Consider the following 23,800-nt stretch of genomic DNA (forward strand, 5'->3'; position numbering starts at 1 on the left):
ATATAAATGTGATATGCGTCCATAGCCAAATTGCACGACAAGGAGCGACATATATGAAGTTCCACCATAGGCTAGGCTAGGACATAAGGCAAAATTCTGAGAGAAATTATACCAAGCCAAGCATTAAAGACCAGGCAGAAAAAGAACTTGGTAAACTAGTAAAGTAGTAATATACGGTAACATTCAACTAAGCAAATGGAAATTATGAGATGTGTTCAGAATCTATCTAATTGCTAATTATGTAGTTCATAATATCATAGTTTGCTTGACGTCCCTTTTAATTGATCATCCAGGACATTGAAAACTCTTGGAGCATAATTGCTCATGCTACGTTTGCGAGACCACATTGATTTTTCATCCTATTCAAAACCGATACTATCTCACATCATCTTGCAAGGCGATGCCTAATCAATCCCCGCTCTTGATCCAACACAAAATTGGCTCGTGAAAACTGAGCACTAGTAAAGAAGGGTGTTAAATCATAGATCTCATGCTCTTGTGCCTGCACAAAATAAAATCATATGAAAAAGGCTCGATGGTCAAGTACTTGTTTTGTTTATGCAAGCAAAGAAAAGTTCCAATATCAACCATTCGTGTTTGCGTTACCTTGCTCTGCAAGTCTCCCACTTTTACATCAACATGGTTAAGCCCTAAAGTAGAGCCAGAAACAATTTCTTCAAAGTAAATTGCATCCTTCACAAGCTCACGGAGTAAATGGAGGAGCAGTTCATTGTAATCCTTCTTGAAAGTCATGTACTTTCTGAAGCTCTGCAGATACAAAACAATTTCAGGAATCAACCACTAAAGAACTTCAAAATTCTTACTAAGTGATCTACAAATTTTACTTCAGATAGAAATACCAAAACTATCAGTTTCTGATGTTAAAAAACAGACAAGATCAGGTAATAGTTTAATGATGCTTGATCATGGTAGACAATAAACATAGTTCTGATCTTCATAAATTAAGGGCGTCCATATTCAGCTCACAACTGCAGATGATTATCAAAAGTCATTTGAAACTTATATGAGCATTAACCAGTAACAAGTACACAAAAATGTGGATGGCAAGTTGGCAGCAGTATCATACTCTATCATACTCAAGAATCCCCACATGTATATTTGACTATACCCACTATGATGTAAATTTGTAATGCTATGAGAAAGGAAAAGGAAGATGTGCACTCTTTTGATACCTTCTGCAGAGCTTTCTGCACCCCAAATTTTTGGGTTGAGATGAATGAATCAAGTAATACACGAATTGCCATGTCCACATCTTCTTGTGTTACATGCTGTCTAAGGTGCATTCTTGCATGTGCTTCAGACATTCGTATCATTGATTCTATGTGCCTTACAGCTATGGGTACTCCTTGTCCATGCTAAACAAAAACAATGAAAGAGTGAGTCTCCTATTTGATAACCCAGAACACAAACGTTCAAGAGAAAACAAGTAGAAAGAGAAACTAACTGAAGATTCCCTCCGCAGTTCAGCATAAACATGTGTGAGCTTATCCAAATCAGCATCGTACAACCTTGGGAATACATTTAACTTGGCATAAGTTATGTATTTCTTTAGCAAATCTTGAGGAAGTATCTGAAATGGAAGGCAAAAAACTCGTTGAGATTCAGAAAAACAGACTCAAGTCCAGACAAATCTAGAAGCAACAAGATGAGAGAGTAGGTAAAATATGAAGTATAAACCTCCGGATCTACTGGGTTGGTGGAGTCTTCGATATCTTCTTGGGATTCGCCTACGGGCATATCATCCATGTTAGCTCCCTTGGGTTGCGACTTGAAATGACTATCAACTACAAACTTTGCAAGCATTTCATCGGTGATGGGGTCAACCACATCCTGCATATTACCAATTTCCTTCCATGTTAAAATGAAGGGAAATAAAATGTAGAAAAGAAGAATAGAGTGTTTATAGAGTTTAACCTTAACAACACAAAGGATGTCAAAACGAGAGACGATGGGATCTGTTAACTCAACATTTTGTGAAAATGTTTTTGACGAGTCATATCTGGAATACAGAGATACAGGTTAGATTTGTTCCTAGAAATGCAAGTGATGCTTCAATGAGGAAAAGAAAACAGTGTCTGGTTTACAAATGCAACAGAGTTTCTATGGGCAGTTGGCTATTCTTCATAATTTATCTACAAACATACCTTCCTCCAACAGGATTTGCAGCTGCAATGACAGAGCATCGTGCTTGGAGAGAAGTGACAATCCCAGCCTTTGATATGCTAATACTTTGTTGCTCCATTGCTTCATGAATACTCACCCTAATCGCAGATAAACAAATTTAATGCTCAAAGCCTCAAAATAAGAAGTTGGGAAAAGGGGGTGTCAGTTTTCATAATTGAAAAATTCACATATATACTAGCATTTTCATACCTGTCCTGATCATTCATTTTGTCAAATTCATCAATAAGACATATTCCTTTATCGGCTAGAACAAGCGCTCCTCCTTCAAGTGTCCACTCCCTTGTAACAGGATCCTTGTGCACAGCTGCTGTGAGCCCCACAGCAGATGCTCCTTTACCAGTAGTATACACAGCCCTCTGCCCAGTCTTTTCGACATACCTTGTGAGTAGGAAAAATGATAAATTAAATACATGTTCACCCTCAAAAGTTGGATTCACATTTAAATTGATGGTAGTAGCTCTTACTTGAGAAACTGTGACTTTGCCGTGCCTGGATCACCCAGGAGAAGTACATTTATATCCCCTCGCAGTCGGTGTTTCCCCTCAACATTTTTCTCTTGGCCTCCAAACATGGCAAGAGCTATTGCAGTCTTTATGTCCTCATGGCCATAGATTGATGGGGCAATGGACTTGATGATCTGTTGGTCCATAAGACTTTCAGTTATTTCATGATACTATTAGAAGCACATAGTTAACAAGGGTCTTGGTAACAAACCCTTTCTCCGATTCTTGGGTCTTTAGCCAACTTTTCAATCTCTTCTTTGTCTTCCTGAGTGAGTTTGTAAGCAGAAAAGAGATCTTGCTTCTTAGTGATATAATTTGCTTCAACCACAGTGGCAAACACAGGAAACCCATTCTTTGTATTCAAAGACAAGTCAAAATTATTTGAATATATGCCGGTGACCTCCTGGGAGAAATCAAATGGAGCAGAAAACAGAATGTCAGTAAATATTCACTAAAACAAGAAGCAAAAATGGGCAAGACCAAAGTTGTGTATTGAGGATCCTACAATCTCTTCCCCTGGGCGAGCACAATCAATTAGATCATTCAATAGTATCACTTCCTTGTATCTCGGAAGCCGACCTGCAGGCACAATTCCAGGGCTCTCTTGGAGTGTAAGCTTTTGATAATTCCTGTATATTGTCTGAAGCAAGTAATGGATGAATAAAAATGAGGTTCAGTTTGTGTTTCACTTAAATTCTTTGCAGAAAAAATGCATGGAAACTGATAGGATATAGAACAATTGTTAGCCCACATCCAAAAGCTTAAGCTTGAGAATAGTAGTAAACCAACACTCTTAATGAAAAAAATAAATGAAGCTAATTTTAAGTCTCAATTCATTTTACCCAGATGTTGGACCCGAAACAAAAACCTTGACTCAACTAGGCATCCAAGATGAGGTATAATAATTGTGAAATGCCACAACAGTCTCCACAATGTTCAAAGTGAATTCCCTTTCTTCTCTTCAAATTTTTCCAAGCAGAAAGAAAAATAAAGGCAAATGTGAGTTTGTAAAACTTCACCTGCTCAACATTGACAGTGAATGGTCCTTTTGATTGGCATTCAGGGCAAGAACCAACTTTGACTTCTGAATAAGAATTCTGAAAAAATGGCCCCAAGATTGCCCCACATTTATTGCAATCATACTTTACTTGTTGCAACTGGGGAAAGACCCCAGAGCGTCGGGTCACAACCCCTCCAATACGAACCATGGTATTCAAATGGATCTGCCTGCACATCATTAGAGCAGGATGACACTGAAATCAAAGGCAAAAGTAAGGAAAGATGTAGTCACAAAAATGAATCTCCAAAATACCTAATGTTACGAATCTGATCGTAAACGGGTAAGTTGGTTATCCGAACATAGATCTTTTGATGAATATTCTTGTAGTTGGGGTGTAAATTAAACACAACATTCTTGGCAACATCTTCCATGACTTCCAGGACAGACTGGGGAGCATCAGCCAGCCAAATGGCAATATTGGGATGAATATAGATAAATTGCTTGTAATCAATCTCCAGACTACACTTATTGGCTGCAAATGCAACAGTGAATTGGTCCAAATTAAAGATGCGAGGCATTAGGTAGTTTGCACAACACATTGTGATAAAAAGTACAAATTGCCAATTTACAGTTCTTAGACTATAAGAATCAGTAGAAAGAAGCTAAGCTTTCTACCTGACACCATCTCATTAATGAGGCGCACATATTCAATGTCATTGGTCTTTGGATTTGCGTAGTTGAGTAGAAATCCTTTGAATTTCTTGGCTATAAACCTTCGCACTTCATCTCTAGTAACCCACTCTCTGAGTGTTCCCTGTATACGATACATCTCAAACTCGCCTTCGTCATCATCATCATCCTACACATGAGACCCACTACTAGTGATAAGAATTGAGAATTGTGAAAGGGTTGATGATGTTACGTAAGAAGATCATATAAAATACATCAATGTCAATAATAAGATTATAGAAGTAAACCTCAAAGGGCTCATCATCAGTCTGGTCAGTCATGGGGACATCCTCTCTGGAGTGTCCAGGCTGTGATCTTCCGGGTGAACTCGGCATTCCATCATTGTCATCAAAGCCTCTTGAAGGCCTGAAATCAGCTCTCGCCCTCTTTGAAGGCCTGTAGCTGTCATCATCAGTATCTGCAACCAAAATGCCAAGACACTCAACATTACATCATCATCGCCACAATCTAATACATATATTTTTCGATTCCCAATCGTACCAAGACATTAAATTGACAACAAAAAAATTTGAATAAGAGTACCTTGGTCATGGAGAAGCTGAGGGAGCTTGCGAGAGGGGACTACGCCGTCACGGTTATCGAGCTCAATTTCAGCAGCCCTGCGGTCGGCCATGATCTGATCCAAATCCCTCTCGTCCTCAATGGAGTCATCCAGCCCCAACGACTCGTACTGGTCGTGCTCATCCATTCTCCGATAATCACTAATTTTCATTCATAGTATTCATTTCGCAAATATTTAATCATGAAATCAATTGAAGAAATCATTCCAAAAACATCATTTCAACAACAAAAAACAAAGAATAAATGAAATTGAAGTACTGACTCCATGAAATTGTCGTTGAAGAGATCCTCTCCTTCCTCCTCTTCAATGGGGATGTCATCGGGCTCGTCACGGACGATTGTGGGGTCGACGGCGGCTTCATCGTCGTCGTCGGAGGAGAAGTTCTCGGAGGTGCGGCTGGTGTGCGGCAGCTGATCCGTGTTGAACCCTGCTGACGTAGGCGAGTCGGGCGTCGATGGCGTATTCTCTGAATTCCCGGCCATTTCTTAATTCTTTTCTTCTTCCTCGATCACACGAACTCTCTGTCTCAGCGGCTGAATCCCGGAGACCAGAAATTGGATCTTGCGTAGCCTTAGGGCTCCCACTATAGCGGTTCAGGGTTTCTGCATTTTGGCGGGAACTTTTCCCGCTAGTTTAGCTCATGCGGGATGCCACGTCGCCTAGTGAGTCGGCCCATCTTGTTCGGCCCTCATCCTGTGTCTGTGATGATATTGGGACCCCAATTAAAGCCCATAGATGCTGGGCTCTGTTGGGCCGTGTGGTCTCTCATCGTGGACAAATTTGAGATCCACTAATTAAGCCTACAGTGTACAGATGATAAATGACCCAACTTTACTTTTTAATTACAATACCGACCCTGCTCCACCTTCAAAGATAAAAGCAAGAATACTGTATATGTTATTTTAGAAAAATGATTCTGTATAGCGATACATTGGATAGGTGGTGGTGTAACTAATCTAATGTGTTATAATATGAGTAAAAATTATTAATATTATACCTTACTAATATAAATATATCGTCTAATAATATCCGTACATATTAAATTGGTTACACCACATAACGATGTATCAGATACACTCAATAATTTTTCGATCTCTTGAATAGAGAAACGTTTTATACATGTGAGAATCCTATAGGTTCAATGTGCTAGACACCAATAGGACCGTTATAAAAGTTTCTCGTCTCAACACAATTTCATTATTTAGACTATGTTTGGATGTGGAACTTTCAGCTGAAATTTAGAGATACACGAGATTTGAAAATTCAAATTTAGTAATTATATCTATGAGCAGTTGACTGAAAGGTTATTGAACCCTTTATTCCATATCAAGAGTACTATACATACCAGTAGTACGTAGTACGTTTCACAGCCATTGATGTAAAATACAATTACGGCAACAAATTTGAAGAGAAAGGAAAAGTAAATTTTGAAAAACAAGTCCTAAACCCGAAGGTGTTTTGAATGCATATACTTGTAGCTTCTGAAAAGCAAGCCAATATGCATATATGCCTAAGGCTGCAGGCAAATCCGATACGTTAACCTATTGGTTGTGAAGCCTGCAAGCCTTAATTGGATGAATAAATAGCGTTGGATCGGCCCCGGCCTACAAAAGTGATCGAGCGGGCGGGTGAGTCAGTCGACGCTTCTCTCGAGCATTTCCTGCTGGTTCCTTTTGAAAGACAAAAGCTTCTGCATGCGCATCTGTTTGTGAAACCTATTAATGAACAAATCCGCAACATGATCGATCTCATCTTCCAGCCTGAAATCCTCTCCTTCTGCCTTGGAATCCCTCACCATGTCAATCACAGACGTCCCGTTCTGAAGATCATCGAAGTTCTCCTCTTCGTCGAACAACGTGTGCCTTAGATCTGGATACTTGTCGTCGTCGTCATCATCTCCAATGGTGTGCAGGCGGCTCAAACCGGCCGAGCGCGAGTACTCGTTGACCATGGCGTTGTAGAGAACAATGGCCTTGCTCTGGTCTGCCTCGTCGTCTCGGCTTTGGTGATGATGGCCGAGGAGACTGTGAATCTTGTGGGAGACTGTGTCCAGCAGAACCTTCTTGTTCTTGACTAAAGAGAACATTATGAGGCGGGCTTTTGCGGCGCTGGTTTTGCTCTTGATGGCCATTGACTTGGCTTTGGCTACAGAACTCAACAAGCTCATTATCTGCTTCAAGAAAGCAGCTGCCTTGCTCTTCATGATTTTAATCTTGCTTGATTACAACAAACCCTTGATTTGAGTAGCGAAAGAAATTAAGAAAGATAGATAGATATCAGATATTTGATGATCGATGAGTTGGAGATTGAAGGGTAGTTTATAATTAATGGAAGCTTTGCATGAAGGACTACAGGAGGGTTTGGCGAGTTTATATACAACACAAAATTAAAGCTGCTGCTTTTGGTGGTGGGGTGGGGCGAAAGTGAGTGAAAGCAACAAAAAATATTAGAAAATTAGGAAGTTAATTTCTTAGCACAGTTCATCATCTTCTAGATTCATCCACGTCCTACACGTGTACGACTACTAGACAATTATAATATTGAAGCCTTAGCAAAGTAAGTAATGCCATGTGCAGGTGGTGGATTTATAAAGGGGATTCTTCTGCAGGTGGGGGCAGATTTTTTTTCACTTTTCTAATTGAGAAAAAGGTCTTAAACAAGGGCGCTTTGGACGGTGAAAAAGTTAAAGCCAGTGAAAAGTACTAATGGACAGAAAAGTAAACAATAATTCTTTGCTCAAGCACTAATTTTGGGTTCCTGCACATTGCAAAAATTAATATATTAATATATATGTTTTATCAGTTAATGTGAATGTACTAATCATAGTTCATACAGTGAACATCATGCATGTTGTGCATGTTCTTCAGGCCCAACTTAATTGGCATGCATTAATTAAAATCATTATGGATACAATAAGATCATTTCTCCAGGGTCATTGATACCTATTTTGAGCACATATTACCTAATGTACTGATTATACATTGAGAGCACATATTACCTAATGGGGAAACATCCTCGTCTTCTTTCACAGATAATCCCAATCACTGTATGAGAACAAACATTGATAAAAAAAAAAATTATAATAATAGAGATTGGAATTCAGAGACGGATCACCACATCCGTCCAAATTAATTAAACCGATGTCGTTTGATGATATTACTGACAATTAATCTAGCGATCTAATGGCGTACGTATGAAGTTTACATAAAAAAGCTGCATCTAGTAATTAAAGGAATATGGTCTGTACTTAGTTCAGGGATTGAATAACACAACGGTCAAATACAAGGGATCGATAGATCGAATACAATTAATTAAACTTATAAAACGAATTAATTAGCACCAGTTGCTTCCTAAGGAACATGCTCCCCATTAATTAATAATTTTTTAGATTGAATTAACTAAAGAACAAGTGGAAGGCCGCAGGAAGAAGCTCAAGCTGGGATGACACTTGACAGTATTGCATTTCTAGATTGTACCTATTTTCTGACATTATCAATCACGGTTTCTGTAATTCATTGTGTTGTGTACGTGCCCTTTGGGCTTTAATTTGGTCCTTTAGACAAAGATATATGGAAGACAGAATAGCCAAGCCAGCAGCTGCTTTCTTGATTTATTTGCCAAGGAAATTAATTAAGCCACAACCATGCATATATGCATGGAAGCTTTATAGTTGTCCTTCACAAAAGGAAATATGAATTAAATACCTTACTTTATAATATTAATTTCTCTATGTATCAACTAATTAAATAATACAAGTTGAGATAATTATTAGCTAGCTATTCACCTATTCCATAACTTTAATTGTGTTTATGCTGCAGTGCAGGTTCCTAAAACTTTATTTCAAAGATATGGAGAATTTTGTTGATACATGTCAATATGTTATATGGTGTTAAAATTATACATAACCAAATTTCGTTAATACAATGTCTTTGACTCTCAATTCGATCAATAGCAGTTGAGAAATTTTGGTATCCCCGTGAATCATACGGTATTTAAGCTTGGCTTTCAAACAGAGGATCAATGTACTTTAGCAGCAAATTACAAAGCTACCCTTTGCTATGCTAGCCAGGCACCTCATGCACATTAATTGCACATAATTAGAAGCAAGTTACATGATTAATTGCACATAATTAGAAGCAAGTTACATGAATCCCTGATAAACCTTTATATGTGCATAATAATCACACATGCATGATGCATCTCTTGTGTCCTGAGAGTAAAATAATTAATGAACCCAAGAAATTACAGCCCTAAAACTAGAAGTACCTCTTTAGCTAGCTAGTATGGTTTTTTAAATTGATCCATTAGAGAAAGAGAAAAAAAAAATATGATTAATGTTCTATGGAGATTAAATCATTTGAGTACGTCTTTAATAATTAAACTTGGGTCAAGTTCGTTAGTTAGAAGATTGTTTTCATTAATAGATTGAATGGGAATGGGTACTCAAAAGTCCTATGAATTGATCTAGCTCAATACGTCAATTGTGTTAGTGACTTGGTCAAGAAGAAAGACAAAATAAATAAGGAGACTTTTATTTAGGTCATTTAATTTTGTAATATACTAAATAAAGCTTTATAACTTTTAAAATTCTAACTAAAGTCCAATAATATTGTAATCATTTCATGTTACACAATATTGGTCCATTATTTTTTATTTTTTTTCACACATACCAGATGTTGAGCGGTTGGTGGCCATTTTCGATTATTTGACAGTGCATTTTTACTTCTTTGTCATGCCCTGATTTGTCGGCTTTATATTTTCGCCCAAAATCTCAGAGTTAAAACCTAATATGCAACCTCCACAAACCTCATTCTATATCCTAAGAATGTATAAAGTTAACTCGAACCCTATACCCTCAAAAAATGCCCAAAATCTCACAGTTAACCTAATATGCAGTCTCCACAAATCTCATTCTATACCCTAAGAGGGTATGAGGTTAACCCATATCTTATACTTTCAAAAAATAAAAAAATAATGATATTTTTTTGACAAGACAATAATCAAAGAACTTTATTTAAAAAAAATCATAACTTTTTTTTTAAATAAAAAATATTAGAAAGACTAAACTGTAATTTTTTCAAATAAATAACAGTCAAACGGACCTTCATCACGCTATTGCTCTCGTCAAGTCCACCGTGGGGTATACGGACCATGACAGTATCCCTACATTGATGTTACACGTACCGAGTTAGTAACTTAGTATCTGGACTGTCTATGTTGACTATATATATATATATATATGGGATTAATGTCATTTTGCTCTCCAGACTATTACACATGTATCAGTTTGCTCCACAGATTTCTAATTTAGAAAATTAAGGACCCTGACTTTTTCAATTTTGCCAATTAAGGTTATTCCGTCAATTTATACATTTTTCATCTAAAATGTCGAGATGATCAAGCAAAATTTAGCAATAAATAAAAGAGGAAAAATGATGCATGAGGAAAAAATGATAAGATCTAATTGGAAGGGACCATTTTGCCCTCAAAGATTTGGATAAAAAATGTGTAAATTGACAAAAGAACCTCAATTGGTAAAATTGAAAAAGTCAGAGTCCTTAATTTTCCAAATTAGAAGTCTGGGGAGCAAACTGATACAAGTGTAATAGTCGGGGGAGCAAAATGGTATTAATCCCTATATATATATATATGCACCAACTCTGATTTTGTATTTAATATTTACTTAATCAAAACCCATTCTCATTTACAATGAAATAACTAAAACGGGCATGGTTTCATAGTTAAATTAACTTTTTCTTCAAGGCTAAAATGGGAAACAAAAGCCTTAAAGCTGGTTGTTGAGATTCGAGAGCTAGCATATCTGGGTCAGTCTGCTTTTGTATGAGAATTGAGAGGTCCACATTTAATTGAAAAGCTTCCTACTGTTCCAGAAACCTCAAGGGCATTATTGGGGTGGCCAGCTGTTTTAAATTTACAAGGAAGAAGACACCCAATTACAGCTTGACTATACACCCAATTAAACCTCAAGGGCAGTACTGCATAGTGCTTACTTTAAATAATCCAAAAGCTGGGGCTGCGTAAAATATTCACAAGTTTCAACCCAGCCGACACACCCAATAATGATATGCAAGAAGGCAATAAAATTGGTAATCTACAATTAGAACAACAAGGTTAATAATATATCACAAAATTTCTGTATATACTATATACAATCATGTAATGCAAATACAACACTTACATATAAACTCATGATCGATCACATGAGCTAAACTCTGCAAGCTAGTTGCAACTGCCATTATGAGTCCCTGAGTCTGGAACTTGAAGGATGTCACTTCTATCTTCTGGACTAGTACTCCTCCATGAATCGCTATGATCAACCATCCCCAGTTGTCCAACCCCTGAAGGGTTCCTGCAGAAACTGTAACCATGGTTTGTCAACTCTGATGGGTACCACCGTACCAATATGGCCCCGGAGGTTGACATGGATGATGATGATGATGATGATACACACCTGCAGGCACAGCTGCAGGAAGCGAAAATGGAAGGGGTGGTGGTGTTGGAAGGCTTATGTTATAATCAGATTCTGGTCTCCAATGGCAGAACTTTGGAGAAGGAACAGGAATTCTTGGCAAAAGGTTAGAAGAAACAATATCATCCAGTGAAGGATAGCATATACCCTGTGACTGGTTTTGCTCTAATTCTAAGGTGGGGTAATGAATCCCAGATGGGGATTCAGTATCCTGGGACTCATGAATTAATCCACTAATATTGTTGTTGTTGTTGTTCCCAATTACCTTGTAAGAAAAATTCAAGACCCCATTAGGCTTACCGTCACTAGTCCGAACCTGATAACTCATATACCTGACTGCTTCATTGAATTCATCAATCAAATCCTTGAAAGGGACTCGGACTTTGCCCAGGCTCTTCATCCCGAACATGATTCCTTCACTGCGCATATCGAATTTGATGAACCAATGGTCGTAATTATCGACATTAAGAGAGACGGTTTTGATGTCGAAGTGCATGGTGTGATTCCATTCTGGGTTCCCATTGCCATCTCTATCAACTGGTGTTTTTTGAAGCTGCAGATGGTTTTGTTGTTCGTCCTTCTTCATTTCATCGTTGAAGATGGAGACGACAGTGTAGACCGACAGCTTCTGGAAAAAGTTGAAGCCTCTGAGATCCCTGCAGGAGATTACCTTCAGTTCTATAGAGCTGCAGTCCATCAAGTTCCTAATCATCTCAGCTCTGCCTCTGGTCATTCAGATAACATAAGAGAGAGACAGAGGAGAAGGAATAGAGAGAAAGGAAGGAGAGAGGAAGAAGATATTTTTCTGCTGGCTCTGTACGGAGAGCAAGTATTGAAAGAAAAAGGTCCCATTATTAAGTGGGACGCGTGAACCAATTAAGGTCTGCGGGTGCATCATTGACAACCTACCGTTGATTACAAGATAACAACACCACACTCGAGAGAATTCTGAGGTTTACTGATTCAGTCTCTCAACAAATCAAAAGGGAGTTAGGCAGGTTAAAAAAGAGAAATAAAACTATTTGTATCATATTTGGGTAATGCACCGTTAATACAGTGAAATTCATATATGATATATATATATATATATATACGAGGAAATTATAGATTTAGTCCAATTATTTTATATCTAGTTCAATTTTGGTCCACAATCTTTTTTAAGTTATGTTTTGGTCCACTAATTGTTTCATTTGTTTAATAAAGGTCCAGATTTGTTTTCTCAAATTTGGCCTGCCTTTTACCCTATCAAATCTCACCCAAATTCAGCAAACATATACTTGTTTTAAAGCTATGTATTTCTTCTTTACAACCATATAAAGATCATTCAAATTGAAGTTCTAAAACTCAAGATAATTGACCCCAAAGTAGGGTACCCGAAACTGCCAATTTTTCAAACTTCACCAAATCTCAATTCTCTTAGATTCTAGTACTCCAAATTTGTTTTTATGATTAAGAAATAATGAAATATAACTTATACTTCAATTATAATTGAAGAAAACACAACCCAAAGAATTTAAAGTCACAAATCTGGACCTTTATTGAACAAATGAAACAATTAGTGGACCAAAACAGAACTTAAAAAAGATCGTGGACCAAAATTGAACTAGGTATAAAATAAGTGGACCAAATCTGTAATTTCCTCTATATATATATATATAAAAGTGAACTTCGCCTTTATTAGAGATGTGTGGCATAAATGTGGTCCAAAATCTAGCATGGACTCTTTTCTTAAAAAATATATATGTAGGGGGTATACACTGCATGTTCAACATTGAAAAAGCAGGGGAAGCAGCAACTAAGGATATACAGCTCCTAAACAGTGGGCATTAGCTGATGCCATTAGTACTAACTTAAGATTTTAAAATTTATGGTGTACAGTCATTGGTTACTAAATCATCTAAATATGACATACACCCAAGCTTAACCAGATCTGACTGAAGTATCAAGCCCATAAACATTGGCATAAGATTTTCCAATGATCACAATGAACCTGACTTTCCCATGAAAGTGGTAATTACAGATTCAAAGATGAGTTGTAGCAGGTTCAATAAAACTTATAAATACAAGAAACCGTCTCTTCCAATTATACGAGTAGTAGCACACAATCAAATCCTTAAAAAACATTCTCAGTGCAAGAAACCATTCATTGTTTGTAAGGCTTTGTGGTCAGAACTCAAAAAAATATTGTCTTTACAGCTTGAAATGTCTAAATGACTTTTTCATGGTCTAATGAGTCGACAAATTAATCATATTATTATTAGATAAAGGCATTAAAAACAATCATAACTTGAAACTACAAGAATCTCAAAACGTATTAATTGGAAGTCAACCTCAGCGAACTTTGGTCTTTTTCTGGCCTTGAACATGTACTGCTGCACATATCTTCTTCCAACACCGGATGGAAATGAGTGTGGGTATTACAACCCAGGAGGCATTTGCAACGATGTAGTATGCATAGTAGTAAAATGAACTTGCAGCAAAGTTATCACCTTCCAAGTAGGATGTTATGAAATATACAGCAGTTCCATAAAGCTGCCCCAACGAAATAGCTAGCTGAAGCACGTAGCTATATGACTTGCCTTTAGCTATTGCGTACCTGGCAAGAATCAAAACACCATTATTTAGATAGCAGAAGATGATTGCACATACATTCTACTTTCAGATTGCAATTTGAAAATCGAATTTTATATTGTGCAGCATAAACTTCATGATGATCCTACTCAAAATCTTACACTGCAAGAAGGCTAGCTGGACCCTCCAAAACTGCAGTTATTCCTTCAACAGCAACAACTCCTGCATCCCTACCTACATATCTTGAATCACCTTTGCTGTACTCTTTCCCTGCCAATTTTAATCTATGAGTATAACTATACAAACCACTAAAGGCCTAACAGTTCTGCCAACATGAAACAAATGATTGTCTTGGATGGAGGGATGATATGAAACAGAACTTACAAACTTCAGCCAGGTAACAAGCAGTCTTATCCTTGTAAAACTCGGGCGAGAACACAAAATATCCTTCAAGTATCAAGTGCGTGAGGCCCGTGAAAGCCCACCAACACATAAGCCATCTATCAATTCTTGATTTCTTTGGGGATCGCCCTGGCACATAGCAAAAAGTGAAACATGCCCATGAGACCATTTTTGTGTTTCAAAATGCCAAACACATTGATTTGAATTAAAAAATAAAAAAGAACATTAACATTAACAGCTACACTGTAGAGAGCAAATCATACCAAGTTATCGACAGATATAAGCTAAAAGCAGGTCTTATTTGCTTGGTTGAATCAACCATAAGGACCAAACGTAGGATGTATGATTCATGATGATAATGGTCAACTACAAATTAACTAGAGGCCAGAGAAACATTTGATTGTGGATCTGTTTGTGCAGGCAAGGACCTTTCAGATGTACCCAACTACCCATGAATCCAAAATGTGATTGGAAATGAAATTGGATCATTCTTATGCGAGTGAGACTGTCAAGATTCAAGCTTTAACAATGGTTGAATTTGCAAAGCATAAAAGTCCCACAAAGATGTACACTTTCCGGGTCCCATCAACGAGTCTATGATGACTCACTTCATGCATCAAATGAAATAGTAAACTAAAATGATATTCAGATAGTAAGATTGAACAAAATTGGGATCTGATAAGAAAGAAGTGAGGGAGTACCGGAGACGAGCCAGGTCAGCGAAACGACGAGTAGGGAGGCGAGGCCATAGACCCCAATAATGGTGGACTGTGAGAGGAAGACGGGTACGAATCCCGGTAGCTTTAGATCCCTCGGCACGTACGGATGATTCTCATATGTCGCAGAATTGGATCCCTCCATTTTCGCTTTCCGTTGGTAGTTTGGTTCTTGCTATCTCACACTCCAAGATAAGTCAAAAACTCAAAAATGATATGACTTTCGCCGCCGTCTCCTCCTTTCCTCCGTTTTCTCTTTCTAAATTATTTTGGATTGGATCTTACAAATCATAATGGCCCAATTAGAAATAAGCCCCGTAGCCTACTATGCTCCTCCAAAATTCTATGGTACAAAGTACAAACACACCTCACCTTGTTTAGTGGCACACTCAATTAAAACTTGTTATGTGTTTATTTTTAATTATGATTAATCATAATACAAGATTGTTTAGTGAGAGAATATAGAGAAGGAAAAAACATAGTAATTAAAGCTAATCTGTGAGAAGTTTTTCTACAAACGGGTATACATACAATGCATTTTAATCCTTAAATTTTGACAAATTTAAATAAAATATGTACAAGAAAAAACATGAAAGATAACACAATCAATCAAAGATATTATAGAACCAATTAAAAAGAAAATCAAGTGAGTGAAAGAAGGAGATAAGAAAAGGAATCAATCAAGGGCTCATGATTTTACGCACTTTTCTATACTAAAGTATCGTTTATAAATCGTTAAGTTCATAATTTATTTATATATCATATAGTGTGTACCATAAATTAAGCGTATAGATCATACGTATTATTCAACCGTAGAATATTGCAAAATGTTGTTCAAAACAGATTACCATATATACAAAATTGAGAGGCTCATTTACAGTTTCTAATCCCTCTTCCTAATTCCCAAGTCAGAGGCAGACCTTGAGGCTTTGTCAAGTGCACGAGAGAAACAAGTGGCACCAATTGAAACAACGTTATTGTTCATGATGGCAGTTCCCATGCGTCCTGCTGCTTGCTCAACAGCATAAATTGCCGATCCTTTTCGTTCCACTAGCATCCTACCTTTCTCTGACAGCTTCAAGTTCTCCTCCAACTCATCCTTGCTTTTCTTCAACATTTTAACACCTTTTGAAGCCCTACTCTGCATTGTTTTATAAACTGCTGCTGGGATGAATCCTTGGCTTTTGCTCTGGAAAAGCATACATCAAGCCATTAATTGTTTGATCAGTTAAATTCGTTGTCCTGCATTGTCCCTCATCCTATATGACATACCTTGATCATCAAGCTAGGCTTGTTATAGTACTCATCAAGGTCTATTTGTTAATGGGTTGAACATGTGCTTATTAGTTTATGTGATAGGTTGGTTTATGCCTGTGGGGTATATATATAGGTGGTGTTTAATTGGTGGAATGGGATGAAATTGGGAAAATGACAATCAACAAGGGAATTAAATCAGGTAAAGAACTAAACCGATTCCATTGTTTGGTTGAAAATTGGAATCAAATTTGGGGCTTGGGGCTTGTGGTTTGAACACCAACTAAACACTACCTGTATATACCCCTAAAATAGCACATAACAAATAAGCACATGTTCAAGTCCTACAAAGATGAAAAATATAATAAGTCGTTTGTAAATTAAATTCTAAGTTATTGCCTAGATCAGAGAGTGAGAAAGTGAACCTGGGTCTCATCAATGTCTTCATCTGAAACTATAGGAATGTATGTAACATATGCAGGTAATATGCAAATTGGTTGTCCTGAAAATATAGCACCCTGCAAAAGTGATCATTCCATCCCTCTCAGACACACCAATAGAAAAAAGATAAAAATAAACACTAATTTGAAATTATAAACAGATTAATATTAGTCTTTTGTTTCTTTGGCCTACATCAAGGAGAAGAGCAGTTTGAAAAGCATATGGCTGCCCAAAAGTCACTAAAGCATAAGGTAATAGGTCTTTATCTCTGCAATTGATGAAATAACATGAAATTTATCAACATATAGAAAAAATGAAGAGATGAAGCAGTTAAGAATACATAAGCAATGAGAGTTTGTAATAACCTCAAGAACTGGATAGTGTGAACAGTTCCACAATAAGAGAAGAAGGTAGTCAGCTCTTCACAAGTCACCTTTGGTGAAAGGTTCAGGACCTGAATAGTTAAATCCCCTGTGTCCATTACTCCATTATGTTCACAGTTACTCACCACCTTTGCACTAAAACCTCATACTTCTGATTCTTCTGCAAGTGGCTGCTATACAAAATCAATGGCTACTAATGAGAATCCAAACCCTGATAAGGAATTTTGGAAACTTTTACATCTTGGGAATAAAGGAGATAGGAACTTATTCTTCTTTTAGAAATTAAAAAAAAAAAAGAAGCTAAAAAGTTCACAGCAGTGTACAAGAAGATTAGAACCTTCAACATACTTTGCCATTCCAATTAATCTCACCTCACCAAAGCAGACTGATGCAGGGCAATACATGCAGTAATGTTAGTATATAGCAGTTGGGGCAGAGAAGCGTTTTCCATATGCTGGCTTAATTTCATAAACGCTTATGTGAAGCACTTGTGACAACTTCAAGTCTTCAACCACACAAACAATTATCAGTTTCGTTAGCTAGCTTGTAATTAATTTAAGAGTTATATTAACAGTAGGATATATAGTCTTTTTAATTTGTTATAACTTATAATCTTAAGTACCTACAGTTACCCCTAATGTTAATCTGAATGAATTGATTAGAATAAAAAGGACAGACACTACGTGCTCTGTGCCTGAGCCTAATCTGGTGGTTCCAAAAAATGGTATACGGGATTAGGAAATTAAAACTCATCAATTTGGTAAACTTTTTTTTGTGTCAAAATATCATATTGGAATGGTGCAATGGTGCTGAGATTTGATCATTTAACGAGAGTGGCATACATGTTTGAATTGATTATGATACTGATAGACTGTCTGTCTGTCTGATATATAACAACATAAGGACAACATGCAATGATGCAAATACAATAATATATACAATAAATAATAAGACAATTAGGAAGAGTAGTACTGTACGTAGGAAAATTAACAAAGATTTTAATTTGTTGCTTGAGACAGAGAGAAAAGGTCTAACGTCTCCCTTTCGGAGCCGAAGATTCTCCGAGACATATCATGCACGTCGGAGTAGCAAATGCGTTGTCGGCTGTCACTCCTCATGGAATTTCTTTTTGACCATCTTTTTTATTCTTCAGTCTTAATTTCACCGCCTCCCTCTTTCGCTTTTTTCTTTTTGCTTTTTTAAGAAAAAACTTATAAAATGATCGTATATATTATTTGTATCTTTTTCGTCGAATATTATATCACAGAAATAAAATAAATACATTCATGTATGAACATAGTCAAAGACTCAAAATAACACTAATTAATTAATTCATTGTATATGCAGCTATATATGTGCTGCATTGCATTTATAAACAAACTATTGATTAGCATTCATATATGTTGGTTACACAACAGACACATAACTAATAACTAATAAGTTGGTGTAAAATTAATGAGTTTGCTTCCTAGAATTGACTCATTGAGTTAGTTTTCAACAATTTCTAAATGGAAGGTGGCCCAAAATTATTAATAAAAGAATGTTATGACAAAAGTAAAAAACATTGATTTAATTTTAAGAAAGTAGTTGACGGCTTGTCTCTGAAATTAATAGGCAATATATGTCTTCTAAATAATTTTAACTGCAACTGATTATATTTTGTATCATTCTTTTAAATGGTGTGGATTTCATTTCTATTAAAAAAATGATACAAAACATAATCAATTAATATGATATAAACAACATGTTGTAAATATTTAATAAATGAAATGAAATCATAGATAGAAATGAAAGAAAGGAAGAAAGATAAAGATAAAGGAAAAGTGCAAAAGGAGGAGCCTATTTTCAATGCATGGGGAGGGGTCCGAGGGGAGGACCATTAGTCCAAAAAGAAAAGGAGGGGAAGACCAAAAAGACATTCATTTAACACTTTAAGAAGTTGCAAATTTAATAAAAAAATTCAGAAAGTGCTAGAGTGAGTAGTTGTTTTTTTGTTCACACAACAAAAAAACCAAAAGTCTGGTGGTTGCCTGGGGCAAGGAAGCAAAGGAAGCTAAACAAAGCACAGCTCATATCTCCTCCTCGTCAGCTACAAACAGCCTACAGTGAGAGAAAGCTCCGGCGAGGACCACGTTCGCCTATGTTTCTAGTACGTCTCGTACGTTGAAAACAAAAATAAATAATTTTTTTTTTAAAGGAGCAAAAAAATATTCGTAAAAGTCGGCGATCCGAGTCGTCGGGAAGAAAATCGCCACGGGGGAGCAGCGCATTGTCCCTCTGGGACTTGTCTTCCGAGACTTTGGGTCTGGAGACGCTCGAATCCCCACCCAGTTTTTCGACTTTCTCACAGCTCAGCGTTTCCAAACACAAACTAACACCAACCCAAACGCTTCGTTTCGTTTCCACTGTTACGGGCACACAGCTTCGGATTCGGATTCGGTTCTCTTGTCCCCACCTCCAACAAACCCAATAAACCAAAAACAGGAAAGAAAAGGTGCGTTTTGCGTTCAAAGATTTGATCTTTGATTGAGTTTTCTTATGGGCATTAATCAATTGCTGTTAATGAATTCCATGTCTTGGTTGTTATAGATTGATGCTACGAGTGTTGTTTGTTGCGAGTTGGGGCATTGAGGGTTGGGATTGTTGTGTCTGGTGCAGATCGTACAGAGGCAGAGCCTGGTGGGTCAAAACCATCAAATGCGTTGAGCTTTCAAAGATTGTAGGGCGGGCCGTAGAGAAGGACGACGAGGAAGAGGAAGAATGTACACGACTGCTCTGCCACCGCAGCATTCTGACTCCCACCACCGAATTATGGACGCCCGTGGTCCGCCCCTGCGACTTTATCAACTTTGGAAAGGAAACAATGTAGGCTCTATCATCTATCTATCTCTCTGTCTCCCACCTGAAATGTCTTTTTATAACAATGTTGAATTGGTGAATTAGTTATTTCCAAGGTGATTCATATGTGAAGCCATCAAATGCTACTTACATTGCATTACATGTAACAAAAAGGAAAAAGAAAAAAGAAATGAAAAGAAAGACAGAGAATGAATACAATTCTATCATATTTTGTAGATTGGGCTGTCTTCGGATACAATTTTGTGTATGTGCTTCTTGATTCCCACTTGGGTTACTTTCTTTTATAATGTTAAGTATTATAAATGTGTGTCTCACGGCCTAACAAAGAACTCATTTTGCATAATGTGTTGCAGAGATTTTGCTTCAAAGGCAGAATTATATTGGGTCCAGATGCGAGGTCATTATTCCTTACTGTGTCCCTCATTGTGATTCCAGTGATCCTGTTCTGTGCTTTTGTTTCTCGAAGACTAGTTGATCAACTACCGCGCCATATTGGCCATCTTATAGTGGCTATATGTGCTGTATTGGCAGTATATGTGAGTTCTTCCTCTTTAGACGACTGGTTTGTCAATTCCCTTCTAAGCCTCCTATCAGGTGTTGAAATTGCCAAAATTATATGTAATGCCATCACAGTAGGAAGAAAACTGAGAGAAAGAGAAGAGATTTCCAGTCATATGCTTTGCAGCTTAGTTACTAAGAAAATGAAATTCGCAGTTTAACTCTGCCATGTTTTTGCAGAAGTTTTATTTGACTTGACTTAATATGGAAATATGAAACTCAGATGTAGCATATGGAATTAAAAGACTCTTATTTCTGCTTTAAGGCAGAGACAAACATTTATGATTTATTTTATTAGTTTGTGATTTTGTGAAATGAAACTCTACTGTGTGATTTTGTGAAATGAAACTCTACCATGTAATTTTGTGAAATGAAAGATGTTCGACATGCATGGTTTCTTAGTCCAGTTTCTAGGTTTGCTACTCATCCATGATGGTGGGTTTGCCTTCTAACCTTAAGGTCACTACACTCACCACCAACTTGGTGTGGCATAAGGCCATAGCGCCTCACTAAGATAGAAGTGAGTCCACTTGTGGACAGAGAAGGCAACAAGACCTGCCTGGCTATACTCAGGCTCATTGGTGCAACCCCTTAAATGAGTTGGTAGTCCTACCTAGTAGTATATATATGTTGATCCAGTTGGTGTTGTGAAAAAAATTTCTTTGCTTACATATTGTTTGCAGTATTGAACTTTTGTATACAATTCTATAATTGGTTTTTTTGCTTATTGACTAGTGCAGGTTGTTGTTCTTCTCTTGATTACATCTGCAAGAGATCCTGGCATTATTCCTCGCAACCTGCATCATCCAGAACCAGAAGATGATGGCTATATCTCTAGTCTCTCTTCTGATTGGCCAGGAAGTCAGAATGGACCTCCAGGTGTACCACCCACAAAAGATGTTTGGGTTAATGGCATGCTAGTTAAGATAAAATATTGTCAAACATGCATGCTATATCGCCCACCCCGATGCTCTCATTGCTCTATATGCAACAACTGCGTTGAGCGTTTTGATCACCATTGCCCATGGGTGGGGCAATGCATTGGGAAAGTATGCTTCATTTTGATTAATTTCGCATTTTTGCTTGAATTTACATAGTCATTCTCTTTTAGAAATTTTTGAATATCTTTGTAATATGACGATAAAGCATAACCTTATAGCAGATGAAGTCCTCACACAAATTTTGGAATTTTTAGCATAATATCAATAATCTTAGTGTTTGTATATATGTACGTATATATATTAAAAATTAAATTTTGATAAGTTGATCCACAAGAATATCATGGTTGGGTGATTCTTACTGGTTATTTAGATTCTTCGATCAGGCAAATCTCTTAGTGTGACTTGTTGAGTGTCTGTCTGTCACTTGTTGAGTTCAAGGGGATAAGTTTCTCACTATGATCTTTGTTGGATACTTTATTCTCTTTTCATAGTCCTAACACGGTTGAAGTTATTATTGACAGAGGAATTACAGATTCTTTTTCATGTTTGTGTCCTCCACAACCATGCTGTGCCTCTATGTCTTTTCCTTCTGCTGGGTAAACATATTGAAAATAATGGATGCTAAAAGTTGCAGTCTCTGGAGTGCTTTAACAAAGTCGCCTGTTTCGTTAATTCTAATTCTCTACACATTCGGAGCTGCTTGGTTTGTTGGAGGTCTCACTGGATTCCATCTCTATTTAATTTTCACGAATCAGGTTCCTTGCTGTTTTACCTTTATTGCTGTTTGGTGTTCCCTCTCTCTTTATATCTCTGAGTAACATTTTCTTGTCTGTGCAGACAACATATGAGAATTTTCGGTATCGGTACAATGTAAGGAGGAATCCATACAATCGTGGGTGTTTTAGCAATGTTGCAGAAGTCTTCTTCTCTAAAATTCCGAGATCTAAATATAACTTCAGGGAAAAGGTTAAGGGCGATTCACCTTCTGTCTTCACCACTTCAACGCCATGCATGCATTCCATGAGCCCAGAGATGCTGCGCAAAGCACATTCTGACATAGAGATAGGAAAACGAGAAGCTGTTGCTGCTGAAGATCTTGAGGATATACAGAGTCAGATTGATAGTGTTGGTGGATTGCGGAGGTGTGGGACGCAGCCAAGACATACAAACTGGGATCACAAAGTCAACTGGCAGAGCGCACCAGATATACAAATGTTGGCTGCAGAGTATGGTGCGGAACATGGTTCAACAGGCAGACAGAAAATTGAAGGGGCTGTTGAGCTTAGGAGTTAGGACCTAAATAATTGATGAGCAATTGTATGCTCTGATCTTAGAGCCAAGATAATAGCTGCTAACCTAGATGCTTGGAAAGGGTTACTGACATAGTGATGAACTCTGCCATCGGATTGAAAGCTCTGGTTCAGTCAAAATAGTAAGGGCACTTGTCATGTATCAAACTGGTTCCATGGACACTTGGTCAAGTGTATTGCTATAATGTCTTTGGGAAAACCAAGTTGCTCATCTAATTTATTCATTATTCTTGATGGAATCATGGAAGAGCTTGAAGATTGTGGTAAGAGTTCTGGTGGTGGCTTTGAATCATGCAAGCGTTTGAGATCCATGGATGTATAGGTTGGTCGTTCTCCTTTATAAGTTGAAGAAAGAATTAGACATGTGTAAACAATTCAATTTCTGCTATGAAGATTTGTGAAATGTATACTCCTAGTTTATCTCTTAAAACATTGAGACACTGAGGACTCTAGGAGAGGCATAAGAAGAACAAACTTGTAAACAAGCAAGTAGAAAATAGCTAAGAATATTGAGACTAAGTACTATTTGATTCATAATTCCTAATTCAGCGAAGTTGATGATACATGCATAGGTAGGGAAGGTCGCATTGAGGTTGTAGACAAATGAGGAAATTTCAGATAACCTCAATCAATGACCATGGCCCAAAAGTAAAAAAGATGGAGCCGTATACAAATTAGCATATTGAGAGCAATGAGAAGCAAGCACATGCATTATGCAATCTGTCAAACAACCACAGAAGATTGGAATGAAATACCTTAATAGATTAAGTGCAAACTTAATTTTATATATTATATATGAGTAAGCCCCTTCCCTTAGGAACAGAAGGATACACAAAGAGGTAATTTATCACAATT

The 23,800-nt window shown here is 37.2% G+C and overlaps 5 protein-coding genes and 1 pseudogene across 6 annotated transcripts; 1 reads left to right on the forward strand and 5 right to left on the reverse strand.

Moving 5' to 3' along the window:
- Window positions 1-217: 217 nt before the first annotated feature.
- On the reverse strand, window positions 218-5,502 carry MCM2 (minichromosome maintenance (MCM2/3/5) family protein). Its single transcript, XM_086230728.1, has 17 exons — window positions 5,282-5,502; window positions 4,981-5,159; window positions 4,686-4,855; window positions 4,384-4,567; window positions 4,021-4,240; window positions 3,728-3,935; window positions 3,214-3,348; window positions 2,920-3,111; window positions 2,670-2,842; window positions 2,395-2,583; window positions 2,166-2,282; window positions 1,936-2,020; window positions 1,699-1,851; window positions 1,466-1,591; window positions 1,194-1,376; window positions 607-768; window positions 218-502 (listed from the first exon to the last, which is right to left on the reverse strand). Exons 1-17 carry the CDS (start codon window positions 5,500-5,502, stop codon window positions 386-388), a joined length of 2,814 nt encoding a protein of 937 aa, XP_086086854.1. The 3' UTR covers window positions 218-385.
- Window positions 5,503-6,400: 898 nt separating this feature from the next.
- Window positions 6,401-7,749, reverse strand: LOC147294588 (transcription elongation factor). The gene has a single exon (XM_086234092.1). It carries the CDS (start codon window positions 7,221-7,223, stop codon window positions 6,654-6,656), a length of 570 nt encoding a protein of 189 aa, XP_086090218.1. The 5' UTR covers window positions 7,224-7,749; the 3' UTR covers window positions 6,401-6,653.
- A 3,444-nt stretch (window positions 7,750-11,193) lies between these two features.
- On the reverse strand, window positions 11,194-12,470 carry LOC147294589 (uncharacterized; annotated as a pseudogene).
- Window positions 12,471-13,571: 1,101 nt separating this feature from the next.
- HYD1 (C-8,7 sterol isomerase) lies at window positions 13,572-15,500 on the reverse strand. Its single transcript, XM_086233469.1, has 4 exons — window positions 15,185-15,500; window positions 14,466-14,612; window positions 14,243-14,351; window positions 13,572-14,106 (listed from the first exon to the last, which is right to left on the reverse strand). The coding sequence occupies exons 1-4, from the start codon at window positions 15,342-15,344 to the stop codon at window positions 13,842-13,844; spliced, it is 681 nt and encodes a 226-aa protein (XP_086089595.1). The 5' UTR covers window positions 15,345-15,500; the 3' UTR covers window positions 13,572-13,841.
- A 409-nt stretch (window positions 15,501-15,909) lies between these two features.
- On the reverse strand, window positions 15,910-17,406 carry LOC147294591 (uncharacterized). The gene is made up of 4 exons (XM_086234227.1): window positions 17,260-17,406; window positions 17,087-17,162; window positions 16,879-16,971; window positions 15,910-16,388 (listed from the first exon to the last, which is right to left on the reverse strand). Exons 1-4 carry the CDS (start codon window positions 17,373-17,375, stop codon window positions 16,083-16,085), a joined length of 591 nt encoding a protein of 196 aa, XP_086090353.1. The 5' UTR covers window positions 17,376-17,406; the 3' UTR covers window positions 15,910-16,082.
- Window positions 17,407-19,268: 1,862 nt separating this feature from the next.
- Window positions 19,269-23,359, forward strand: LOC147294592 (putative protein S-acyltransferase 7). Of its 2 annotated transcripts, none has more exons than XM_086231655.1 (6): window positions 19,269-19,771; window positions 19,867-20,142; window positions 20,490-20,672; window positions 21,435-21,743; window positions 22,157-22,390; window positions 22,473-23,359. In XM_086231655.1, the coding sequence occupies exons 2-6, from the start codon at window positions 20,038-20,040 to the stop codon at window positions 22,926-22,928; spliced, it is 1,287 nt and encodes a 428-aa protein (XP_086087781.1). In that variant the 5' UTR covers window positions 19,269-19,771; window positions 19,867-20,037; the 3' UTR covers window positions 22,929-23,359. The 2 variants fall into 2 exon arrangements, with proteins under 2 accessions (XP_086087781.1, XP_086087782.1); XM_086231656.1 differs by having other exon boundaries at window positions 19,936-20,142.
- The last annotated feature ends 441 nt before the right edge of the window (window positions 23,360-23,800 follow it).

The sequence above is a fragment of the Dryas octopetala genome, chromosome 2 (assembly GCF_963921425.1).
Source record: "Dryas octopetala chromosome 2, drDryOcto1.1, whole genome shotgun sequence".
Classification (NCBI taxonomy): Eukaryota; Viridiplantae; Streptophyta; class Magnoliopsida; order Rosales; family Rosaceae; genus Dryas; species Dryas octopetala.